This window comes from Hippoglossus hippoglossus, chromosome 4, assembly GCF_009819705.1.
Source record: "Hippoglossus hippoglossus isolate fHipHip1 chromosome 4, fHipHip1.pri, whole genome shotgun sequence".
In the NCBI taxonomy this organism is placed as follows: domain Eukaryota; kingdom Metazoa; phylum Chordata; class Actinopteri; order Pleuronectiformes; family Pleuronectidae; genus Hippoglossus; species Hippoglossus hippoglossus.
The window spans coordinates 19,314,513-19,340,539 of NC_047154.1; the positions used below are offsets into that span (position 1 = coordinate 19,314,513).

Genomic DNA, 26,027 nt, shown 5'->3' on the forward strand with positions numbered 1-26,027 from the left:
AAGAACACAGTTATTATTATCCAAGTGACAGAGCGCGTGCACATAACGGATGCGCTGCAAGCCCTTGGCCAATCAGCTGTCGACGTTTACCAAAACACAGAGGGAAACCCAATCAGAATCGACACCGGCTTCCTTTACCCCCCCGCCCCTGGAATGCCCCGTAGCCAATCAGCGTGTGGAGCGGGCGGGACGTGCCTCCGCTTTCACCTGCTATCACGACCTGACCGAGTCAATGACGAGCACCCGGGTGTTTATGTGTCGTCGCCTCTGAGCGGAGGAGCTTTTATCAGCTGTGAAACACGAAGGTAATGATTCCCTTCGGTCTCACAAGCCTCTGGAGCCCAGTGAGGTTTGTTCATCTTATTTAAAAAGGGCCTGTTTGTAGCCAGCAACAGCCCCGGTCTGCAACATGCTAGAGGCAGGAAGCGGTGGACCAATGTGTCGCTAACGCTGGGATGTTAGCTTGTTAGTTTCCCCCCCCTCGTAGTTCGGCTATTTTAAATGCGACACTTGTGATAATGAAGGGAAGCAGTGATATTGGTGTATTGGTTTTATATATTTGTATATTTACTTTACATTTTGTTTGAATACGTCGTTTCTGTGGTTGGATATTATGGTTAAATAATTAGATAAAAAATATAATGTATTCGTTATTATTTCTTTTTCTGTTTAAAGAAACAATTTCACAAGTCTGATGTGTGTTATGTGCACAATGTGTCGATGTGTTGGACTTTTGTTATGTTGCTATTGATGAAAATTACATCGCACTAATTATTGATATTGTTTTTTTCCCCTTCTCAAGTTGCTTCTGAAAAAGACTCACTGAAATAACTTTAAATTAAACTAACTTAAGTACTAATACTTAACAATCTACATCGACTGACAAATATATCACATTGCAATAATAACCTTTATTTTCCTACTGTAAACCTTCATAAACGGCCTCAGAATAGAGAAACATTTGAATGAAATTAATTTACATAGACAAAATAGACAGAAAAATTGAAAATACTGATGTTACATAACCTGTGTGCAACACTTTGTCCCAGACGTCTGCAAAGCGTTGAAATGTAAACAGATGACTGCACAAAACTATTGTCATTTTAAGGTAACACACTGTCTCAGGTAGAGGGGAATTAGCCCGATCATTCTTTGCAACCTGGCACAAATCGCGATCTGGATCCTGAGACTATTTACTTCTGCACAAACAACGGGGAAGATGCCATCGCGTAAAGTCTTTCACATTGACAGAGCAAAAGTGAACGTCTCAGAGGGACACAGGTAAGCTGTTAGGATCAGGAGGATTTCAGGATAAAGGAGGGGATTGTCCGCCTTCAGCAGATCACAGCGGGCACGAAAAAAAACAACCTTCTCTCAATAAATACAACATCAACCCATTTGATCTGCCACACACCGGAGGGTTAACTTTCTCTAATATGGAAAAGTTTAACAAAATGTATTTATTCAGCTAAAGATTAAGCTCAGCTGTACTCCGCCTCAGTTTTGTCTTTTGCAGGAAATTCATCACGAATATTAGTTTAATTTAAGTCAACATCAGAAGGCAAGGGTTAGTAAAAAATATTTTTTTAAGATAAAATGTACAAGGTACAACCAGCACTGCACCAAACAATAAACACACAGGGGTTCAACTAACTGTGCAGTACCCATTTTTATATCTGTGCAACCCCAATATCATCTGTGTGCATCCTGTTACAGTATGTTTATATTGTATTTATAATATGGTATAAGATTTACCACGTTTTGTGTTTTCCAGGATCACATCATGGTCAGGTAGCTGTCCAGAGCCATGGGGTTTTTCAGACAGCTCTTCCTCCTGCTCTGGAAGAACATCACATACCGCAGGAGGAACAAGGTGCCATTATTCACTTTACATAGAAAAAAAGAATAGATTTTTGAGTCTGTAAGAAAAAACTATTTAATGAGACACAGCTTGGAAATTATATTGACGATAATAGCTGCCCTGTCTGAAGTTGTATTTGTGTAGAACACACCAGTTGACTCTGGTCCTGCTGCTCTTTGACAGAAGTCAAAGGTTTTTGAGTATTTAATTGACCATTAACAGCTCCGATTGTTCTCCTCATGTAGCTCCAGCTGATCATCGAGCTCCTCTGGCCGCTCTTCCTCTTTGTCATCCTCATCTCCGTTCGCCAATCACACCCTCCTTACAAACAGAAGCAATGTGAGTGATATTATTTGTCTTTTCACACATACTCCCACACAGGTCAAAAACTGTTCCTTTACCAACCAGCTAAAGAGGATTAGGTCCCTCTGAGTGATGCCTCTGCCAGACACGCACATTTGTTTTCCTAACTTGTGAAGTTCTTGACCTCATTTTAGAAGTTTTTCATTTTAATAAAAATGTCCTTATAGGCTCGGTTAGAACTTTACTTTCATAACGTGATATACCATGACACAGTAAAGGTGTATACATGATGTATTCCAAGTAAAGGAGGGGAAACTAAAAGTAAGAACACACTTTTTCCTCTCCTTGTTTTTCTCTTCTTCGGATCAGTCTTTTATGTAAAGGCAGCTCATGTCCGGTTGAGGATCATTACATTATTATTGAATTGAGTTTCGGGTCAGCACCACAGTATTTTCATTGTTTTATTTTCAGGCTAATCTTCTTGTGCTGAACTGTTTGTGTTTGATTTACTTTTCTTTTCTTTTCTTTTCTAGGTCATTTCCCAAACAAAGCCCTGCCATCCGCAGGCACCTTGCCCTGGATTCAGGGCATCGTCTGCAACATCAACAACCCCTGCTTCCACAGCCCGACACCAGGGGAGACCCCGGGACAATTTGGCAACTTTGACAACTCAATGTAAGTAGACAAGAGGTTTTTAGAGTAAGAATGGACAGGTGTGAGGACTGGTGGAGTTCTCAGCAATAAGATTAATAGTTCATGCACTAATCCATGAGATTAAAAGACAAAATAATTTAAAATTAGGAACAAAGAATTATGTTATAAATAGTTATGAATAAGTCACCATCACCATCAAGTTTGTGTTAGTTGGTTAACTGAAAAAATGTCTGCAACAGGTATATACAACTTAACTGTTGTGTTTGTTCCAGTAATGACAAAAAAATGTTTGCTCTGCTCCCACAGACTGTCTCGTCTCTTCGTGGACGCCCACACTATTCTGTCCTACGGTGGAAACTGGAGCTTCTCAGGCTTTCAGGATCTGATGGAGAGCGTCCGGAGCCTGGGAGACAGACCTGGAGCTTGGCCAAGTAACACAGCTTGTTTGAATATCCTCTAGCACTGACATGCTGACACAGTGACACTTCAACACACTACTGTTCACTTTTTATACACACTTTACTTAGAAAATAATACCTCATGAGTGGACAATGTTGGTCAGAAAGTTAGATGTCATTATATATTTATGAGTCCAGTTATCGTAGTATGGCCAAACACAAGGGGCAAGAGCATGATGTCATTGTTAACCTTTAAGATTGCTTTCCAGGAATCTGAATAAATGATGTACATTGGGAAATCCGATACATCCTTGGCTTGTGTTAGTGAAGTTGTAAACAAGGTCATTGTGTGTTGGAGAACAGGGAGAACAGATGACCATAGTGTTTCAATCAGTGAATACATGACAATGAAGGTTTCTTTGTCATGTAGCTGAACTGTTATACTGGTACATATAAAAGCATGTTTTCATATTTTAAGGTTCATATTCAAGTGTTGAAATTGCTTAATTTTTGCAATTGCACAACCTTTTTCTATTAAACACAGTCAAAGCAAGTATAACAGGATTAAGCCGCAGTGGGCGATCAAGGGTTGGGGTTAGAAAGCACTGAAATGTTTCCAGGATTTTGTTTTGATCCAGCTCTGTTCCCAGACTTATCTGAGCAGGACTGATTGGTTACAGCGGCAGTCGGGGTTACAGTAAAGCCATGAACGGCTTTGAACAGGTGTTGAGTGACCGGCTGAATGTGGCCTTTTACTGCTGTTGTGAACGCAGCACAGAGAACCGTTCAGCTTCTCTTCACTGTGGGCAGATTAGATTACATGACTACTCCAGACAAACAATCAGATGAATGAATGCAGGCTCTTCAGTTTTTTTTTCTGCAACAAGTCCCTCAGTAACAACCTAATGGAGGATTTTAATGTCACAAATATATATAATTTGCGTGTTTGACCCTCTACTTTCTATCTAGCTGCAAAAAGACAGCACTTAGATAGTAACCAGAAGGCAGGATGAAAGTCATCGTCATAAATGAGGAGAATGCAATTATCAATCATCTCAGCCGTATTATTTCTGTCTCTAGAGCTGAGTGGATGTTAATGTTATGAATTTTTAATTAAAACACATTACTGGAACCAGATCAACACAGGTTTTTAAAAAAGACGGCATGGTGTCTGCCTGAGGACTGATAAACAAAACTAATGCAGCATGTTATCCTGTTATATGTCATTCCTGCATTACAATTTCATTACAGATAAAGATATGAAATATTAAATGAGGGGAATATAAGTATTGGATCTGCCAACAGCTTGTGGATATATTCTGTCATTGATTTTAATGTCTCTGTTTCCTCTGCAGTCGAAACGGTACAAAATTACATGAAAGCCAATGAGACTCTTTCCCCGTTCCTCCTCACCAACACCACTCTGTCACCTGTGACCGTGGACCAGCTGATGAAGGCTCGTCTTAACTTTCAGGTATCGGCTGTAAATCCTTGTTTATAGGACAAATGTATAGCCCTCAAATAATAAAGAATATGACTTCTGTTAAATCAGTTTATTTGTTCTGGCACCAACTTTCAATTCAGCTTCACGATAGCTAAAATAGGTGCAATCTGTTCTAATAGGAAATATGTTTTTATTTGATTTACTGGGCTAAATTTAAGTTTAATAGAAATTTAAATTGATAAAAACCTTGTAATTCAGCTAAATGTTTGCCAAGACTTGGAAAAAACATTATTGAAACATGGGAATATGTCGCATAGAAAATCTACCAATAACATAAAAAAGAATTAAAGGTAAGCAGAAGTTTTCTGGGTTTTATTTCTTATAAGCCCTTTATAAGTGAATGTGGGTAATGAATCTGATCCCTTTCAGGTTTCTGTGGCTGGAGCTCAAATGCAGCTGAAGGACTTGGTGTGTAATGCGAGCATGCTAAGACAGTTCCTGACGGTGGATGGAGGAGAAGCTGCTATGAATGATCTTCAGACTCAGCTGTGTGATTTGCCTGCTGACGTCCTGCAAGAGGCCGAACGTCTTTTTCTCTCTCAGCTCGACTTCACCAAGTTCTTCACAGTAAGAATCAGTGGACAAGTTAGATTCAATGTATTCAGTCAGTTTGCTGTGACACTGATTTCCTCACTGTTGGTGCCAGCAATAAACCGTTCTGTGTCTCCCCCCTGTCAGAGAAACCGTCTGATGGCCAACGCTGCAAACCTCAGGGACATCAGTCAGGCTGTCACCTCAGTTTCCCAGGAGCTGGCTGTCCTCATGGATGATGTAAGACATTTATCTGATGTCCATCTTTTTCTGTATTTCAATAATTTAATGGCCTCAAGACTGGACAGAATTCGGTCGGTTTTGCACATTTGCCGTTATTATCAATAAGTCTCCTCAAACAAATGAGACCATCGCTGCATCTTTGTTATTTTTTTGCGGCCTCTGATTTTAATGGTATGGCTGAATGAATATTTATATATACAATAGGCGAGCAAAGGTTGTTTTTTGTTCATATATGATGTCAGAATCCTCTGTTGAGGGTTTAATGTTTAATGTTGTGCTTACTGCAGATGTTACTCTGCACTAAGTTATTCATATCAATACTATTAAGATTCATTTAGAAAAATACTTTTAAAGGGGTTACAGGGTCAGAAAGTTTCAGTTAATGTCCATGGAAACACATGAGGTCTTGAAATCATGTCTCATAGCAGGTTTCATCGCCTCGTGGTCCAGCAGACTCTCACATTTAATGTGATAATGGCAAGGACTTCAGTTTATGTATGACAAAATTCAGCCTTTGACTCTTTCATATCATAGGCTGTCATCAACCTTGCTGCCTTTTACATGTAGAGGTTTCAAGAAGCTTTTGGTGGTCGTATACTTCAATGTTTGTCATTGCTGTTGCAGTTTCTCCCTGTATATTTACCCTCTGCTGTGTTCTCTTTCTCTTCCTCCAAACATTTTCCTCTTGCGTTCTCTTTTCCCTCAGTTTTCCTCCCTCTCCAGTTTTGCGGAGATGAGCGCAGCGCTTCGTCTCCTGTCACCAGAGAATCGCACGGCGCTGCCCAGAGAGAGTTTCCGAGCCTTCTCGAGGATCATGTGCGGTCACCCTGAGGTTGGTGGTGAACGCATCCCTTCACTCAACTGGTATGAAGACAATGACATCAAGTCCTTCTTAGGAAAAAACGGCACTGAGGACACCAACCTGGACCGGGACAACAACACCAGTAAGAGGTTTTGCAGATTAGAGTTTATGATGTCTTCGTTTGATTTCATGCAAAATTTCTTTTGTAACTGTTTTAGACTTGGTAAATTGCTGTGTAACACAAAATCTGGCAAGTGTTGGAGAACAGGGAGACGAGATGACTTGCACAGTGCTTTTCAGTTAATTTCCTGCTGTTCTGTGTGCGCTGTTTATATTGTTTAACCTGGTTTGTCCATCAAACATTTGTCCCGCTTGGTCTCTTCTTTCCCGCCCTGCAGCTCCTTTCTGTAAAAGTTTGATCCAGGGTCTGGAGTCCAACCCCCTGTCTCGCATTGTGTGGCGAGGAATCAAACCTCTCTTTATTGGAAAACTGCTGTACACACCAGACACACCTGCAATAAAACAAGTCATGAAAGAGGTACAACATCAAAGTGTTAGAGAGGATTTCAATTTTTTAACAGGTTTAGGATTGTCACCTAACCTGTTTAAAAATTTTGTAAAAAGAAGTTTGACAAATCACTTTTGTCTGCAGGCGACAAAACAGCAGCAAGATTTGTTACCACCTTTGTGCAAATGCTTGTCTGCTAAATATACGGGAACTCATTAATCAGAAGACATTTTTCACTGCTGTCATTTTACGTATCCAAAGCATGTGTCATTACCATTTAAAGCATTAGTGCATTGCCCATTGTAAACATGCCTGTGTGTAATGGGCTTTAAGCTTGGCCTGTGGTAATGCTTTATTTCTGAAACTGTAATAAGTGACCTGCATTAATTAGGCCGTGGCAAGTTAAGACCGGCTTTGGGACTCCCCAGAACTGAATTTCACTAGTAAAGGCAACTGTTTTTCTTTACAATTTATAAAGGATTTAATCTTCATGATTTTTGTGTTAAGTGTTTTCTGCTGCTCTACTTCTTGTAAGACAATTTAAAGCATCATGAGGTGAATACATCCCTGAAAGATAACTACAAGTTGTGTCTGCTGAAGGTGAACAAAACGTTTGAGGACCTGCAGATCCTCCAGCAGCTGAACGAAGCCTGGATGGAGGTGGGACCTCAAGTCAAGAGATACATGGAGAGCAGCGTTCAGATTCAACTGCTGAAGGTCTGACCCACCAACCACTGTTAGGGGAGGAATCTGTTATCAACCATTCTCTTATATAATGTATCTGTGAGCAGGATTTGTTGAGGCGGCCAGAGGTTGCGGTCCTGGTCAACCTGCGTTTGGAAAACACCTCCTGGACGGCCTCACGGATCTCACGATTCCTGGCCACACCCTCACCAGACGCCCCTAGGAATCCTGGAGCACCCCTGACCTGGCTGGACATCTACAATGACATCAGCCACACCATCACCACTCTCGCCCAAGTCACTGAGGTTCTTTCTCTGTTTAGTTTTTTTTAAATTCCCATGCTGCTTTTGAAACGGGCAATGAATTCTGAAATGTCAGACTCCTATCTGTAAATGGTTGTAACATAATTTTTTATGAAAGTATTTGGTAAAGTTTTTAAATATTTCACTTCATGTTTTTTTCCCTGTCATATGCTTTTTTCCCGCTGCTGCAGTGTTTCTCTCTGAACAAACTGGAGGGGTTGGAGAGTGAGGGTCACATGATTGACAGAGCACTTGAGCTGCTGGAGGACAGGCAGTTTTGGGCCGGTGTAGTTTTCCTGCTGCCCAACTCTACATCTGCTGAGCTGCCGCCTCACGTCACCTACAAGATCCGAATGGATATTGATGATGTGACTCGGACCAACAAGATAAAGGACAGGTACTGAGAAAACACCCAAAGGCTCTTATCCTGCTTCTTCTACACATTAAAGTAGTGATAGTGTTTTGGTTTTGCCCTGAGAAATAAAGACTTAGATCATAGTAGAGTAGTTGTATAAATTGACCTGCTTCTCTGTTTTGTTTCCATCAGGTTTTGGGATCCTGGCCCAGCAGCTGACCCATTCAGTGACATGCGCTACATTTGGGGCGGCTTCGTGTACGTGCAGGACCTGGTGGAGCAGGCTGTGAGTCGTGTCCTGACCGGAGTTAAACAGACTACGGGCATCTACATCCAGCAGATGCCCTACTCCTGCTATGTGGATGATGTGTAAGTCATATGCATCCACAATCTCCTATCTGGATCCCTGACTTAATCCCAGTGGTTCTTTAAATCTGTTTCAGGGATCATAGTGTTTTATTTAAAAAATCTAATAATAAAAATCAAAATGACTAAATGTCCTTCTTTAAGCTTTTACATTATTTTAGCATTTGGAAGAAATACAAAATTTAAGTACTAGTTCTCAGTTTTATCCTGATTTTCCTCAGTTTTCTCCGAGTGTTGAACCGCTCCCTGCCACTCTTCATGACTTTGGCCTGGATCTACTCAGTCGCCATGATCATAAAAGGTGTGGTGTACGAGAAGGAGGCGAGACTGAAGGAAACCATGAGGATTATGGGTCTGGGAACGGGAACGCTGTGGCTCAGCTGGTTCATCAGCAGCGTGGTTCCTTTCCTGGTTTCTGCAGCGCTTCTTATTGCTATGCTCAAGGCGAGATGACCATCACTCTGCAGCAAACATATTTAAAAGACAAATAAATACACATTAATGCTAAATACCTTCTTGTCTTATTTCTTTCCAGTGTGGGGACATCTTGCCGTACAGCGACCCGTCTGTTGTCTTTTTCTTCCTCATGGCGTTTGCCACGGCCACCATCATGCAGTGTTTTCTCATTAGTACCTTCTTCTCCAAAGCCAACCTGGCTGCTGCCTGTGGGGGGCTCATATACTTTAGCCTCTACCTGCCTTATGTACTGTGTGTTGCCTGGAGAGACCACCTCACCACTACACACAGAATCCTTGCTGTAAGTCAATTAAATATGGGTACAATCAAAGTTTTAGTGTGTACAAAAGGAAAAAAAATTATGTCTGAAGCTTTTGGTCTGAGCATTATCTCAACGGGTGTCACCTAGATTTAAAATGGTTTGTTCTCCTTTCCTCAGAGTTTTCTCTCTCCTGTGGCGTTTGGGTTCGGCTGTGAGTATTTCTCTCAGTACGAGGAGCAAGGTGTTGGCATCCAGTGGCACAACCTGCGCTCCAGCCCCGTGGAAGGAGACGCCTACAGCTTCACTATCTCTATCATCATGCTTTACGTGGACGCCTTCATCTACGCCGTTGCAGCCTGGTACATCGAAGCCGTGTTCCCTGGTACGACTACATTCACTTTTTTGGGAACTTAATCTGACAAGGAAGGAAATTTTGAGTTCCAAAATTATATTGTACGAACATTTTGACTGTACCCGTTCTTTCTCAGGCATAAGATTTCTTGAACTGTATTTGCGAGGAAATCTCGTAAGAGTCTCCGTCATGAAGGTCATGGTATCTTTAAGAGTTGTTATATGTTGACTTTGGCAACTGAACTTTCAAGAAACACAAGTCCATGTACACATGTGCAACTCCTGAGGATATCTGGCTTGATATGCGAAAAGTCATTTATTTCCCGTCTCGGAGTCAATGTTATGGAACCATGAATGCCAGCCAACCAGTTCTCCTTCTCTGTAAAGGAGAAAAGTTCAAACAGTTAAATAAATCACTCACCTTCTCAGTGAACGGTTGAGTGAGCATCAGGGATTTTGAGATGGAGCAGCAATGTGAAAGTTAAGATTTAATCCATCTGTGAGACTTCAAGACACAAGAACAATGCTATTATGTCACCTAATTTAAAAAGAAAGAAAATTAAATTCCTTAAGATTAATTGTAACTCTTAAAGTTTTTGTTTCACCAATTTCTTTTGGTTAAAAAGAAAAATCTTAACTATTGACAGGAATTATTTTTCACAATTTTTGCCTGGGTTGCTATATTCTGTGAATTTTCCACCTTGTAAAGTAAAATGCAGTGTTGTTGTAGTTGTGGCCAGTTTAACTGTGGGTTGGTGCAACATTGTAATCACTGTCATTTTAGTGACAGCAGATACTATATGAGCACTTTTCTGAAAATGGCTTTAAAAAACAGATTCAGTCTCCGATTAAACTGTCCTGTCCTGTTTGTTTTTCTGAATACCAGGTGAATATGGGATCCCGAGGCCTTGGTATTTCATCTTCCAGATTAACTACTGGGGTGGAGTTCCCCTGGAGGCAGGCATGCCGATCCCGCCGGCACCCGCAGACCAGGGTGAAGGTACGAGACTCCACATGTGGCTGCACATCAGCACAGCTGTTCTCTTTATGTTTTTCTGCTTTTCTTTCGTTGTCATCCAAAGGTACAATCACACATACAGTTGGCTGTGGCTTTGTCTGATCAGTATTTAGTTTGTACACAAAGTCACATGACTGAGTAGTTTGTTGATTGGACAGAGTTTTCATAACCCGTCCTCCTGATTGGGGGCTGTTCAACGTCTTCTCCTCCTCTTGTATCTAGTTTGATGGAAGGTGACTGAGGTGATTAATGATCTAGCTAAAGATATGGTGCCGTTCAAAGCTGTGTCTTTAAAGCAATATTGTGTTTTAAATGGAAAAGTTCATTGGGTGATTCGAGTCTGTATTTTCTCGACAATACATTGGAAAATTGTGAAGATTCAGATTGTAGATATTAATCGTCAGTGGAAAAGGGTCATGATTTGATTTTTTTAGGAAGACCGTTCACTTTAATGATAAATTACATATGTTGTCTCTTCAAAGTTAAAAAATTGTGTGTATGTCATCAGATCACATTGAAGCAGAGCCTAGTAACTTGATCCTGGGCGTGAGCATCAAAAACCTGGTGAAAATCTACAAGAAGGGAGCCAAACTGGCCGTTAACCACCTCAACCTGAAGTTCTATGAGGGACAGATCACCTCGTTCCTGGGCCACAACGGAGCTGGCAAGACCACCACCATGTGAGTTCAGCTGAGAACTGAAAAATCAGGACTATCAGCACTAGTGTCTTCTGTTATTCTCTTTTAGAGTTTACATTTTTATTTTTACAAAAAAGTAAAAATAATCTCTGTGGTTGAGTGAAAATTAAGTGGCTGGATCAAAAGAACTTTTTTAGTGTTTTTTAGTGTAGAGCAATGATCATTTCTAAAAAAAATGTAATCCATTTTTTTTGCATGTTAGATCCGTTCTGACGGGCCTGTTCCCACCAACCTCTGGGACCGTCTACATCAAGGGGATGGACATTCGCCACGACATGGACATCATCCGAAAGATGCTGGGAGTTTGTCCACAACACAATGTCCTGTTTGACATGTAAGATTCAGGTCTCCCATTTCTGTATCTGGACACATTAGTCACATTATTTTGAAATAAATAACAAGAGTTTAATAAGCAGTTTTATTTCAAGAAATAGATTTATTTTCATATTTTGTTTGCATCTCTCTCTCTTTGTCTCTCTTTGTCTCTTGGTCTCTCTCTCTCTCAGATTAACAGTGGAGGAGCATGTGTGGTTTTATGGATGTCTGAAGGGTTTGTCTGAAGAGGAGGTGAATGCCGAGCTGGACACTCTGTTGGACAACGTCGGTCTGCTGCACAAACGACACGAACAGACCAAAAACCTCTCCGGTAAAATCACTAGTTAAACTTTGAACATGTGGAACTATATTAATGTAAAGGGTTTAATCCTTTTTTTAATGTTGAAAACCTCTTTTTCTGTTCCGAAATGAAAACTGTCCCTCTGTGTTTGTGTCAGGTGGCATGCAGAGGAAGCTGTCTGTGGCCATAGCGTTTGTAGGGGGATCCAAGGTGGTTGTTTTGGATGAGCCAACAGCTGGAGTTGATCCTTACTCCCGCAGAGGGATCTGGGATCTGTTGCTCAAATATCGCAAAGGTGTGGAACTAAGAGCTGTATCTCAACTGTGGCGGCGTTTTGGGGTCAGGATAAAAAGTCCTGAGATCATTTTTCTAGGTGGAAAGATGATTAGTTGTGCCAAAACATAACACCTTCTTTAAAAATTATACTTTTTAGTGTGTGGAATCAACAAGCTACTGCATTTAGTAAGTGACCCCAAAATCATATTAACGAGGAGAAGAAAAGCTAATAGCTAGGAACAGCTGCTGTAAATTGAATATAATGCTGGCCTCTGCTGGGTGAAAACAACATTTCATTTGAATGGGAGGAATAAAACTGACCAGCTTTGTCCGGTTAGGAAGGTTTTGGAAAGGTTCAGTCTTGGAGCTTCTTATATTTTTTAAATGAGTCCTTTCATTCCTTTCTCCATTCATCCTTAGTGCTGTCGAACCAATCTCAAACCTATAAATACAATTATTACCAAGTAAACAGTTTATCAGCCTGAAAACATTAAAGAGTCACACAAAAATGTCAAGACTGAGTGACTATATTTCTCTGCTGTTTTCTCCATTAAGACCGGACCATAATCCTGTCCACTCACTACATGGATGAGGCCGAGCTGTTGGGTGACCGGATTGCCATCATCTCCCAGGGGAAGCTCTCCTGCTGCGGATCACCGCTCTTCCTGAAATCCAAGCTGGGATCTGGTTATTACCTCACTGTGGTGAAGAGGGAAGGACTGAACACCAGCACTCCCAGCAGCACCAGTATCTGCACCAGTACCAGCATCAGCACCAACAAGCTGCCTCCTCTCAAGGTCTGGTTTCTTTTCTTAATTTTAAATATCTGTGAGAAGTTAAATGTGCCAAGATTGGATTTGGTTTTAACTTAAATTATCACTATAATTAGTTTTTAAAGTATTTTGCATCGTGTAGATCTTGTGACACCATGTTTGTCGTTTCAGGACAGCGAGTCGTCACTGAGTGAAGACACTGGGCTGGGAAGTGAAGAGAACAGCTCATGTGAGTGTTTAACAGCTGTTAGAGTCTCTAAACTGAGGTGGTACAAAATTATTGTTATTAAGTGCAGTGTGGTACTCTTACACTCTAAAAGCACCAGTTTATTATTCATGATTTAATACCGAAGGCATCATGAAGAACTAATGTTTTCCTCTCTCGTCGTCATCATCATCATCATCATGGCAGACCTGGCGGCATTGCTCGCCTTGGCACAGCACCACATCCCGGGAGCGAGGCTGGTGGAGGAGTCAAGACGAGAGGCCGTGATCAACCTGCCGCAGGAAGCTGCTAAGAACAGTAGCCTGGCCGTCTTCCTGTCCGACCTGGATCAGAGGCGCACTGAGCTGGGCATCAGCAGCTACGGCATTTCAGACAGCTCACTGGAGGAGGTAAAATATTTACATCTACATTGATAAAAACCTCCTAAGCCTTTAACATACATTCATATTGGTCAACTAAGGTAAAATGGTCTTAAGAGTTCTTCTCCTGTTGTTATGCATGTATCTACACAGCTATGGAGCAGGCTTACTATACTTACTATTAAAAACAGCAAAGATCAGTTTCACATGAGAAATGAACAGCGACTTATCCATCCACCAGAACCCTCCTCCTGAGAAAAACTTCCACTGTCGTAACACCATGGTTATGTAGGGGGCTCACACTTCATTCAGGAGAGGGGTGGCTGTGGCTCAGCGGGCGAGCAGGTTGATGCTGAAGATACTGAACCCCATATTGCCCCTGACGGCTGTGCCTTGCTCATAGAAAACGTGCTGCCCATAGATACACTGTATGAGTGGTCTTCAAGACTACAAAAAATCAGAAACAAAAAATATTCATATAGACCATTTACCATAGAGACCATTTCAAAATGTAAGTCTGCCCTGAAAAGAAATCAAGTTTCTATTAAATATTGCTGTTGCGGCCCTGAAAACATTCTCGTACTAACCTCACCTGGCTTTATGTGTGTAAAGTGTCTGTAAATGACGTCTCACATTAGTGAGGCAGTGTCTCACTGGTGTGATTTACATGAGCTCAGCCAGGTCTTATCAGGGAGGCTGGATATTTGTGGAGCAGCCATGGTCTTAATGGGCTTAACTCTAACATCAGATTAGCTCTGATAGTGGACTTCTGGAGCCTGATAAGTTTTCCCTGTGAATAAGGTACTTGCTCTCTGACCTCTGACCATTTGATGTTCTTTTACTGCCATCTGCTGGCAACATCTTCAACTTTTAGAACATGCAGACAAATTCCAGGGTGTCTCTTTAACAAAAGCAAGAAATATAGTTGTATCTTAAACCCTGACAAGCTGAATGAATACGTCAACCTGAATTTAAAGTTGAATTTGGTGAATTAAATCCAATGGTATTTTAGGGCTGCTACAGAGAAGAATGTCATGTTAAAATGAGACCTTGGAGATTTACCTTTTTGTCATAAACCTAAGAGTTGAACTTCTCTTTTCTTGTGTTTATGAAGCATTTGTGTTCTTTTCCAGATTTTCCTGCGAGTGGCAGAGGAAACCGAAGTGAATGCTGAATCTGAGCTGCAGGATGAATCCCCCGACGGCCAACGGCCCCCAGCAGGACAAAGAGTGGATATACAATGTGCTGAAGAACCAGAGACAGGTATGCACTAACACTCTGACACACACAGTAGATATATGTACATACCACACAGGGTTTCCATGTACAGTCAGAACATGTTTCCAATTGTTTGTTTTCATGCTGCTGCCAGGAAGGAAAAGGCTTCGTAAGCAAGGTACCTTTCATCAGAAAAAACGCTGTTTGAAAACTACAACATACAAGTCTCAACAAGTGTCTGTAGGGGTAGACACTGCCTGATTGAGCCTCCACACACCGAACCCTTGTCATTATTAGTAGTAGTGACACTGTGGTACATGACTGCCTTTTGATGAAAGATAATTAAATAGAAACACAACAATAAAACGTAACTCAGTTGTCATCATCGAATCAAAGGTTGATGACACTGACAGTAGTCTATGTATTTTTCATTGCAGTATATTAGAGTGAGTTCTCATCTCGTGTCTCTCCCGTTTACAGAATCCCAGGAGACCGATCCGCTGAGCGGAGACGGCCGAGGTGGGATCCCCATGACCGGCTGGTGGCTGACGTGGCAGCAGATGAGGGCTCTCTTTGTTAAACGCTGGCTTTACGCTCGGAGGAGCCGCAGAGGCATCTTCGCTCAGGTGATGCCAAACACCAGCCAAACTCCGTAGTGTTTCCATAATGAAAACATGTAGTATTCCCTTATATTAGATGACGAAGCCGCTGTTAGTCTTTTGACAAAATAAATTGTTGACTGCACAGGTTCCAGAAGGGGAATTAGCTATTAGTCATCACTAGAGAAACATTGATTTGATGATGTAAAGTCAATCAGCTGAAGTTTTCTTCCTGTTTCAGATTGTTCTTCCTGCCGTGTTTGTCCTGGTTGCCCTTCTCTTCAGTTTAATCGTACCTCCGTTTGGGAAGTACCCCAACCTGCAGCTGCAGCCGTGGATGTATGGACAACAGTACACCTTCTTCAGGTTGGCCTCTACCCAAATATTTAGTATCTTCTAAGATTTTGTGAATTAGTTTTTTCTACTCTGTCAGAAGTAACCAGCTACTAACTGAAGGTGTAATTCTGGTCGTTTTCTTCACTTGATGCCTTGTTATTTCGTCACCTCTGGTTTGGTACCTACAGCAACGACGCCCCTGGGAACCCGGCCATGGAGAACTTACTGGAAGCTCTACTTGACCAACCGGGTTTTGGTACCAAGTGCATGGAGACAGAGGAAGAGGACAACATCACGTAAGAGAATCTCTGTAACCACACAAGTATATCTCACTGAGGTAGATGTACATTGTAGAGGGGGTATTTAGTAATCTTCACTGGTGTTTCAGTCAATATAATCTGTAAAATGATCTCTGCCTGTCCAAATTTCTGGGTTTGAATGAATCTATATGCTTTTAAATATTACTTTATTTTTAATTCCTGGTAGTCTGACTGTATTTCCATGTTTAAAGCAAATACACACTCTGTGTCGACTCCCTGTTCTCCCTGCAGGAGTCGTCAGTGTGAAGGTGAGCGGGATGGTCTGTTCATGCGACCACAGGTGTCTTACTCCACTTGGCAGTTGTTCAACAGAGGAAACTGGAGCAGAGACACACCCTCTCCTGAATGTCAGTGCAGCACAGAGGACGTTCGACGGATGCTCCCCGACTGTCCGCAGGGTGCAGGAGGACTGCCACCACCACAGGTCTGATTTCAGGGCAGAAAGCAGTGTTGATGAAATCACTTGGATGTTTGTTCAGTTGTGATTTTAATCCAAAACAAAGCTAACATGTCCTTGAGCCTTGTAACATTTCCCTTTGACTTTAGTTGACATCTTTTGATTTGTTATTTTTCAGATTAGGAGGCTGACTGGAGACGTCCTCCAAAATCTAACAACTTATAATATCTCTGATTATCTGGTGAAAACTTACTCTCAGATCCTCAAGAAAAGGTACTTCAGTAACGATGATACAGTAACATTGATTTTCTTTTAAAGGGCTTCTATTATTTTTCTTCTCTACTTAAGGTCTTCAGTTGTGATTATTGGTCAACGTTAAAGCTTACATCTCCAAATTATTGATGATAAATTCAAGTGTCAAACATTTTACTGTTACAGATTTTTAGGGCCTGATTCAGATTTTCGATAGTAGCGTGTCAAACATTTCTGATACCAATATATTGGCTGATTTATACATGTATTTTCAAAAATAGCGATGATTCTTAAGATGTCATTATACACCCCTAATTGAGGCTTGGTATTTTACAATTTAACTATAAACTTAATTATAAATAACTCTCAATTACAAGAAAACACAAATTCAGCCAAATATATAGAACTTGAATTAATAAAGTCAACATAAATGCCTATATTTTCTGCACCGTTTACTCTGTAAAATATAAGTGTTGATATTGATATTGTCTGTGAAAAGCTCATATTCCAAAATCAGTTGGGCTCTAGATAAGATAATGTGTTATTGTTCTGTCTTCATCTTCCTCTTACACTGACTCTTTTCCACTGTTTCAATTACAGCCTGAAAACCAAGAAGTGGGTGAATGAATTCAGGTAAGCTGCAGGAATAAAACACCATAATGAAAGCAAATTATCTCCAGTGTCCACAGTCGGTGTCTCTTATTCAAAGTACTTTTCTAAAGGACTGAAAAAGAAAAGAACACTTTATAATTTTCAAAAGGCACCTAAAGTTTCATTTCTGTTTTGCAGATATGGAGGCTTCTCCCTCGGGGGCGGTGCCACCCAGACTTTACCTCAGGTCCATCATGTCCAGGACTCAGTCATGGCAATCAGGAGTCGCTACAGAGTTCCACAGGTACAGTGAGGTCTCGAGCTTGTTCAATAAATCCTGCTGTCTGACTCTTCTTATATTTTACAATGTTTGTCGGTTCATCACAGAACAGTTCATTGAATAATCTTCTTAACCGGCTGCCGGATGTTCTCGGAGTACTGAACAGTCAAAACAACGTTAAGGTAAATGTGTGTCTGTGTGTTAATCTCTTCTCTTCATTGTCTGTTGTGGGTCTTAAGAGGACAAATCAGGATATAAATACTTGTTTCTCTTTGTTGTACTTAGGTGTGGTTCAATAACAAAGGCTGGCACGCCATGGTGTCATTTGTCAACGTTATGAACAATGGTCTGCTGAGAGCGAGTCTACCACCAGGTCCAGAGAGGAGGAGACACGGCATCACTGCCTACAACCACCCGCTCAACCTCACCAAAGAGCAACTCACAGAAATGGCCATGTAAGATATTCAGGTGGATGTTGGTAGATGTTATACTGCCCCCTGTGGTTGTAAAGATGTAATTAATCTCAATCAGGGCACTACATCCCTGAGTGATCGTCTTTTTGAAGGAAGTTTTAAGATTGTCAGGATGTCTGCATTGAGCAGGATTGGACTGATTTGTTGCTTTTTGTTTGTTGTGTGTCACTCCTTCAGGATGACGACATCAGTGGACGTTCTGGTTTCCATCTGCGTCATCTTCGCCATGTCCTTTGTGCCGGCCAGTTTTGTCCTTTTTCTGATCGAGGAGCGAGTCAGCAAAGCCAAACACCTTCAGTTTGTCAGCGGGGTCAAACCGATCCTCTACTGGCTCGCCAACTTCAGCTGGGACATGGTCAGTACTCAGGAGAAAGAGGCACACTTGTCATATTGTGAGATTTATTCATTTATACAACCCACAATCTACGTTATTTCAAGGCACTTTGCAGAGTCAAGGTCTTACAATCAAAATCTAATCTGGTTAACATGATTGTCAATGGAAAATAATAGTCACTGATGTATTGTACCATTATTTTAGTGCACATACTACTAGGAGAATGACTTCCTCTAATGAAATGTTCATTTTCAGCTGAACTACACGGTTCCAGCCACCATGGTGGTGCTGATCTTCATTGCTTTCCAGCAGCAGTCGTACGTTTCAGCGACAAACCTGCCGGCTCTCGTCCTGCTGCTCCTCTTTTATGGGTACGTTGAAGCAGAATCCACTCACTTCAGTCCATAGTGTTGCTCTCTCAAAATCATCAATCATTAAATCAGACCAGACTAACATGATCAGAGTGGAATATCTGTTATAATGAAATAAACACTCCAATCAAATTATAAAAGATTAAACTACTTCCATAAATTTACTGTTGTGTAATTTTCCACTTGGATCATGGTCTATAACAACAGTAATGTCTCTTCCTGTACTTACTACATAATTTAATTATCCTTTTTAGGTGGTCCATTACCCCTCTCATGTACCCAGCATCCTTTGTGTTCAGCGTACCAAGCACAGCTTATGTGGTTCTGACTTCCATCAACCTGTTCATTGGAATCAACGGCAGCATCGCCACCTTCGTCCTGGAGCTGTTTGTAGACGAGGTACAAACTGTGACTGTCGGGACAGACAGGGGATAGTATGTGATACGACATGAGCTAATAAGTTAAATAGCTTTATTCTCTCAGCTACATCACAATAATATGAACAAAAGAAAATGAGGCTTAGTCTCAATCATTTAAAGCTTGAATTAAATCTCACTAAACTGTGTATGATTTGAGAATTTCCCCAATTAATTGTTTATGTTTTAAAAGTGAGACGGGAAAGCCAAAAATCTATTAATCTGATCATGTGTTACGAGACAAAAAAAAACATTTACATTGTGTTTCTTTGAATATTCCACATTTTGTTCCAGCATCTGAACGAGGTGAATCGGATCCTAAAGAAAGTCTTCCTCATCTTTCCTCATTTCTGTCTGGGACGAGGTCTCATCGACATGGCCAAAAATCAGGCCATGGCAGATGCCTTCCAGAGACTGGGTATGAAGCCAGGGAGGAGGGTTTTATTTCCTGCTCTATACATTTGTACCTCGACATATATGTACCAGGTAGACTCTCTGTACTCTGTGACATCAGAAATATATCAACCGTCATTAGATAGCATTAAAATACATTTTGTTCCTTGTTTTGTAACTTTGTCTGGATTGTTGTACTGTACTTTAAATTGCATATTATATTGTTGGACTCTCCTACGTGGGGTATTTTCATCACTGTCCTACAGAAAGTGATTACGCACTTTCACACATGCAGTCAAACACACAGGACTAAATATACAGTATGTGTCTGTGTGTTTCTTCCTTCTCCAGGCAGCAGACCGAATCTGGATCCGCTGCACTGGGATTTTATTGGGAAGAACTTGTTTGCAATGGCAGCTCAAGGCGTTATCTTCTTCATTTTCACCATACTGCTGCAATACAAGTTTTTCATAAACTTCAGGTAGGATTAAACTTTAACAGTAATGGCTGCTTGGTTTAAGGTTATCGTCATTCTGACTGAAACATTAACTAATTGTGGGGATGTGGAGCAGCGAATGTCTTTTCAGAAACATAACCCACATCGCATAGCTAGGTCATTCCACTTTAGTTCAAAATATAAGTAAATCAGATTCTCTGTGCTTTTATCTCTGTTCAGGCCGTGGTGGACTGAGCATGAGACGCCTCCTCTGGGTCCAGAAGATGAGGACGTGGCCAGGGAAAGAGAGAGGGTCAAAAGTGGCAAAGCCCAGTCAGACATCCTCACCATGACCGACCTGAGCAAGGTACAACCAGCATACACATCTAACAAGTAAAACTAAAGCTGGGTTTTTAAGTTAATACAAAGAGAATGGGACGTGAACTTGTACTGTTCCATTGCACATATCACAATATTAAACACTCTTAGCATGACCATATCATAAGCAGCTGTGAACCTGGAAGTAGAAAGGGTCATCCACTAATCAGCTCCCTGTGAAGCCTAAATATATTCTTGTTATTTGAGTTCTGTTTCTAACAAGGAAGTTTCTGCATTCACGTGTAATTTCCCCTATGAGCAAGATAATATCAATTTTCCTCGCAGCATTGTTCATTGTGTTTTTCAGGTTTACAAAGCGGGCAGGAAGCCAGCGGTGGATCGTCTCTGCCTCGGGATCCCACGGGGAGAGGTGAGACGTTTTCACACCACATGCAAGAACTCATGATGTCATATTAAAGTGAAATCAGAGACGGTGTCTAAGTTTTGTTCCGATCACCTCCTGCAGATACAGTCATTGTCTGAAATCATTAATAGTTGTCACAGATTTATTGACAAAGTACTTTTTTAAGCCTAAAGAGATGATATCACAGCAATTATTGCTGATTATGAATCTAGGACTACCGGTCGTAGATTCATCCTTGTCTTGACTTCCACAGTTCCACCTTAACTTTCAGAAATTTCAGTCTAGAAGTCCTTTGATATGTTCTTACAGTCTCTCCTGCTTCATAGGCATCAATTACATTTTCTGATCCCAAGTTGCCTTTGTGTTGTTGTGTTTGTCCTCCAGTGTTTCGGGCTGCTGGGGGTGAACGGAGCAGGGAAGACCTCGACATTTCGCATGCTGACTGGAGACACACCCATCACCTATGGAGAAGCTTCCCTCAACCATTACAGGTACAAGTGTACACATGAAACATCCCTCAAATACATGGCTATGAAAATTTGGTTATATTGTGAACTTTTTTGTTTGTCAGGAATTACTTAGATATTATAATAAGACTGAATTTGCAAGATAACAGCACGGTCCCTAAACTGGAAGTCATGACAGTAGTAGCAGTACAATAAAAGAAATTGCAGCAGCAGTCATATTATAAGTAGTTAGTAAAATCATCAGCATTAGAATTAGAAGTGATAAACTGTATGTTTATGTGGTTCTCAGTGTGCTGACAGAGATGGAGCAGGTCCACCAGCTGATGGGTTACTGTCCACAGTTTGACGCCATCAGCGACCTGCTGACAGGTCGGGAACATCTGGAGCTGTACGCCCGTCTGCGGGGGGTTCAGGAGGAATCTGTCCCCAAGGTAAAGGAACAGTTCACCCCAGAACTGAAATGAATGAACACATAAGAAGAAGATGTCCTTCCATCTGGTTCTTAGAGTTGTAGTTCCTTGTACAAATTAAACAACACTCGTATCTGAGTTTGTCAGACAAGGTTATAAAAAACGATAAGTTATTATATTTGAAAAAGTGGATCTAAAGACGCAGTTTTCCCTTAAATTGGTGAAGGTCAATGTAATTCAATTTAGAGCAGCCATGTGGGGGAAAGATGCCCCCCTGCTGGCAGTTCCGTCAAAATAAAGTCTGTCTTAGAATCCACTAATACAGTCGGTTTACTACATTTAATACAATTTGTTTCTATCTGGTTACAGTTGGTAATTAATGGCTACAAAAACAAAACCCGACTAAGCTCATAATAAGCTAATTTGTTTCTCTGTTGTGACCATGTTGACATAATGGCTAACCACCGTAATCCACAATGACTCCCAAATCGGGATTGGGGGCTTTTTTCTCCTGCTGCTGTCATTACATGAATCCAGCGTTGCACTGAACGTATTGCAGTAGGATGTTGCCAATTCCTACATGTCCAGTGTAGTTCTGGTGGAGTGACAGGTTTTTACAGCTGCAGGATGTCACAGTGACCTGATCTCTTTTGTCCTGAAGGTGGCGCAGTGGGGGGTGAAGAAGCTGGGGCTGACACAGTACGCTGAACGAGAGGCTGGAGGCTACAGCGGCGGCAACAAGAGGAAACTCTCCACTGCCATCTCCCTTATTGGAGCTCCGCCTGTTATATTCCTGGTGAGGATCAATTTACTGTCAACATATCATCATATTACCTACTGAATTCAAAGTATAAGAAATGATGGGATGGCATAATCTCCTTTTCTGTGATAAAGGATAATCCAGTGTATCCTAATTATAAATATAAAGCATGTTGAACCACAAAATTACCCCAAACTGTACATATCACATGTAATTGTAGCAAAAAACATACACACGTACATCACTCTTTGTAGACCACCATTTAATATATTAGTTTTTTGTTTTTTTTGTATCTGTAATACAAACAGACATCATCAGAGACATAGGCATCAGAGACACCATCTGTTTCCCTCATGCTTTTATTTTTGTAATTCATGTCAGGATGAGCCCACCACTGGAATGGACCCAAAGGCCAAACGGTTTTTGTGGAACTGCATCCTCAGCGTCACCAAAGAGGGGAGAGCTGTAGTTCTCACCTCCCACAGGTAGGAGGAGATGTAAAATAATATATAATGTAGCCATTAAAAGGGGATGATAATCTAACACAAGGCTGTAATGGAAAAGGTCATTGGAGCTCTGGAAAACACAGAGACATCGAGTGGTGTCAAATAAAATCAGTTATTGTGAGAATTACACAGAAATTTGATAATCTCTGTTTAACTGCTGAAGATCGACTTGCAGTGTAAATGCTAACGTGTTTACTCCTGTGTCTTTATGTCAGTATGGAGGAATGTGAGGCTCTCTGCACCAGAATGGCCATCATGGTCAATGGCAGGTTCCAGTGTCTGGGATCTGTTCAGCACCTGAAGAACAGGTAAACACGTCTCTCCAGTACCACAGATCAACATCAAAGCCAAAACCCAAAGCATTCTGTCGCCCCTCTTCAGTATCATTTACTAAATTAACACGGCTCAGTTCAGAGGCATTGACATTAAAGTTTGAAATATAGTTTTGAGTTGAACTCTCATTGCGGTGAAGCGATCTGTGAAGGATCCTCTCTGTGTTTATATTTCTGTGGAGATTGATGTCACAGTGGAGCACCTGACTGCGTCACTTGATGAGATTTGTGATCATGAGTTGACTGCGGTGGTCAGGGCCCTAACAGTTCTGAATTAAGGGAATCGCCAAAGAGAGTATCAACAGACACATGCACTGTTTATCTCTGATATATTGATAAATAAACAGAATGACACCTCATCCAGATCCTAATTTCAAACCCGAACAGTCAAGAAATGATTTGAACTTATTTAAATCTTGAATATTTTTTCTTCCCGTCCTTCATCTTTCAGGTTCGGTGATGGCTACACCATCGTTCTTCGTCTGGCAGACACTAAACCCAGCCCGGACTTGTGTCCTGTCAGCAGCTACATGAAAAGCTCTTTCCCCAGCATCGAGCTGAAGGAGCGTCACCACAACGTGCTGCAGTACCAGCTGCCCTCACACGCCTGCTGCCTGGCTCGCGTGTTCGACGTGTTGGCCAACAACTACGAGGAGCTGGGCATCTCGGACTTCTCTGTTTCACAGACCACACTGGACCAGGTGAGCGTGATGATGCAACTACTCTCAACTCGTGGTCAAACATATTTGTATATAGCAGTTTGGATTTTATACAGACGAACAGTGAACTTACTGTTACTCAGTTTACTATTATCACGCTAAAAAAGGAGAACATAACAAATGGTGTCAGAAATCTCACATCATCACCCTGACCCACCAAAATTAATCCTCACCCACTCACATGTACTATTCTAATATGAACTTCCATAATGAATTAATTGCGAAACACTAAAACTAGTTCATTGCTGTAGGTGTTTGTCAACTTTGCCAAAGAGCAAACTGATGATGATGATGGCCTCACGGATGTGGTCATCAGCAACGGGACAGTACAGACCAACCTGACTGTACTGCCCTTGAGGATTAATCCTCCCACCATCCCACCGCACCCCCCAGTCACACCCCCTCAGCAAAGCAAGACCCCACAGCCGCAGACGATATCATCTGACAGCAAACCGAAAGAGGGAAAATCCAAAAAAGCCAAATCCAGCAAGGGTAAATCTAAAGAAGGCAAATCTAACGGAGAAAAAAGCAACAGTATGGCAATGACCAAATTACCTCAGGCTGTGGAGAAGGACCAGGAGATGCCTCGGACAAGCCGCAGGGGCAGCAGTGGATCAGACAGCAGCAACAATGGAGTTCAGGGACAATCCAGTAAATCCAGAAAGTCCAAACATAGAGTACAGAGCTCCAGTAAAGATCCATCTGCACTTTTTATAGTGGGCAGCAACTCACAGGACAGTGAGCTGTGAAGTTACTGGTGAACACGAGCAGAGGACGCAGTTTGACAGGACCAACTACAGACTCAAAACTTTTATTACTCTTTTATGTTCATTTGAATGTTTCTCATTGTTGGCGGCAATCTGGGTATGCAACATAGGACAACTGAACTGGACTTGGCTTATTTACATGTATCTCCTCGGCCTCCTGTGATGACAGAACCAAATGTTATTGTTTCCTAATAATGGCTTTGGTGCCTTGTTCTCCCGCTAACAGTTCAGTGGCTTTACACTCTTTATTCAGGCTCATGAATCTTACACTGTGTCTTCTCTTTCTGCATCAGTCTCATCAGTCCAAAGTTGAAGTATTTTGATCCTGAACGAATATTATGCAAGGTTCAATATAAAACCAATGGGAGGCGTTCCTCAGGGCTTCGTCTTTATACCTCTTACAATCTGACCTTTATTTTTCAGAATGCACTTTAAAAAAGATTAAATGCTGCAGACACTCAAACAGGAGCTTAAATAAATGTGTTACATGTGATTATCAAGATTGTTTTATATACCAGAAGGTGTTTACATGGTTGTAAATGCTTTCTGAAGAATATACAGTATCGCTTACGTGGAGGGAATTCTTTCTGTTCACTGTTGGTATTTAACGATAAAATGTGCAAATGTTATTTTTATGTTAATCAAGAAGTTTATTTGTCCAAATACTGTAAAAAAAATATATTTTATTTTCTGTGATTGTCATCGTGTAACAGTGTTGGGAAACCTCATTTAATTATTATTACAATGTTTTCAAAAATGTGTATGGCAATTGATCCAAAGTTAGTAAAAAAAAGAATCGAGTTTAATTAATCAAAAACGTTAGCGTTGTAAACACCAGAAACAACAACAACAACAATGCCTTTGGTCAACAGTTATTTTTTCAATCATTTTTTAAATGTTTATTTTAATCGAATCTTTACTTTACTTTTTTCTATCAAAAAAAGACAACTGAATGTCCGAAGCAGGTTGTTATTGCACTGTGATGCACTGTTACATATTTATTTCTATTCGTACAATAGTAACAACAGTATAGGCATGAGACAAACATTACGTATATGAAGGGTTTCATTCCAAAATTCAAACTGTTACATGAAGTTAAAATGTATTGAAAAAGGCTGAAATTATGCAAAATTGAAATGGAGTTTGTCACATTTTGGAATGAAAGTCTTTACAACCAAATGTACTTTAAACATATGAAGCTTGAACAGTTCTACTTGAATTGTAGTTTAGGATTATATACTGTAAGATGTACATTATATAATGATAATATACTAGTGTAGAGAAACAACAGGTATGCTTGTGCTGTGAATGTTTTGTCTTGAAGGAAAATAAAACCTATATTGTTTCCTGTATTGTATTTTT

The 26,027-nt window shown here is 41.0% G+C and overlaps 1 protein-coding gene across 2 annotated transcripts; it reads left to right on the forward strand.

The window, feature by feature from the left end:
* Window positions 1–192: 192 nt before the first annotated feature.
* On the forward strand, window positions 193–26,021 carry zgc:172302 (phospholipid-transporting ATPase ABCA1). 2 transcript variants are annotated; one of them, XM_034583472.1, is made up of 50 exons: window positions 193–305; window positions 1,775–1,873; window positions 2,107–2,200; window positions 2,698–2,839; window positions 3,125–3,249; window positions 4,572–4,690; window positions 5,090–5,287; window positions 5,399–5,491; window positions 6,201–6,438; window positions 6,695–6,834; window positions 7,405–7,521; window positions 7,596–7,793; window positions 7,982–8,187; window positions 8,338–8,514; window positions 8,733–8,955; window positions 9,047–9,268; window positions 9,407–9,611; window positions 10,467–10,580; window positions 11,107–11,278; window positions 11,499–11,630; window positions 11,803–11,942; window positions 12,070–12,207; window positions 12,744–12,985; window positions 13,133–13,190; window positions 13,374–13,576; window positions 14,680–14,809; window positions 14,919–14,942; window positions 15,245–15,390; window positions 15,605–15,729; window positions 15,888–15,995; window positions 16,251–16,443; window positions 16,595–16,689; window positions 17,269–17,301; window positions 17,458–17,563; window positions 17,647–17,721; window positions 17,825–17,994; window positions 18,190–18,367; window positions 18,602–18,717; window positions 18,972–19,116; window positions 19,428–19,551; window positions 19,878–20,007; window positions 20,203–20,329; window positions 20,648–20,710; window positions 21,089–21,195; window positions 21,461–21,602; window positions 22,243–22,377; window positions 22,723–22,826; window positions 23,063–23,155; window positions 23,631–23,880; window positions 24,150–26,021. In XM_034583472.1, the coding sequence occupies exons 2-50, from the start codon at window positions 1,808–1,810 to the stop codon at window positions 24,645–24,647; spliced, it is 7,179 nt and encodes a 2,392-aa protein (XP_034439363.1). In that variant the 5' UTR covers window positions 193–305; window positions 1,775–1,807; the 3' UTR covers window positions 24,648–26,021. The 2 variants fall into 2 exon arrangements, with proteins under 2 accessions (XP_034439363.1, XP_034439364.1); XM_034583473.1 differs by lacking the exon at window positions 14,919–14,942.
* The last annotated feature ends 6 nt before the right edge of the window (window positions 26,022–26,027 follow it).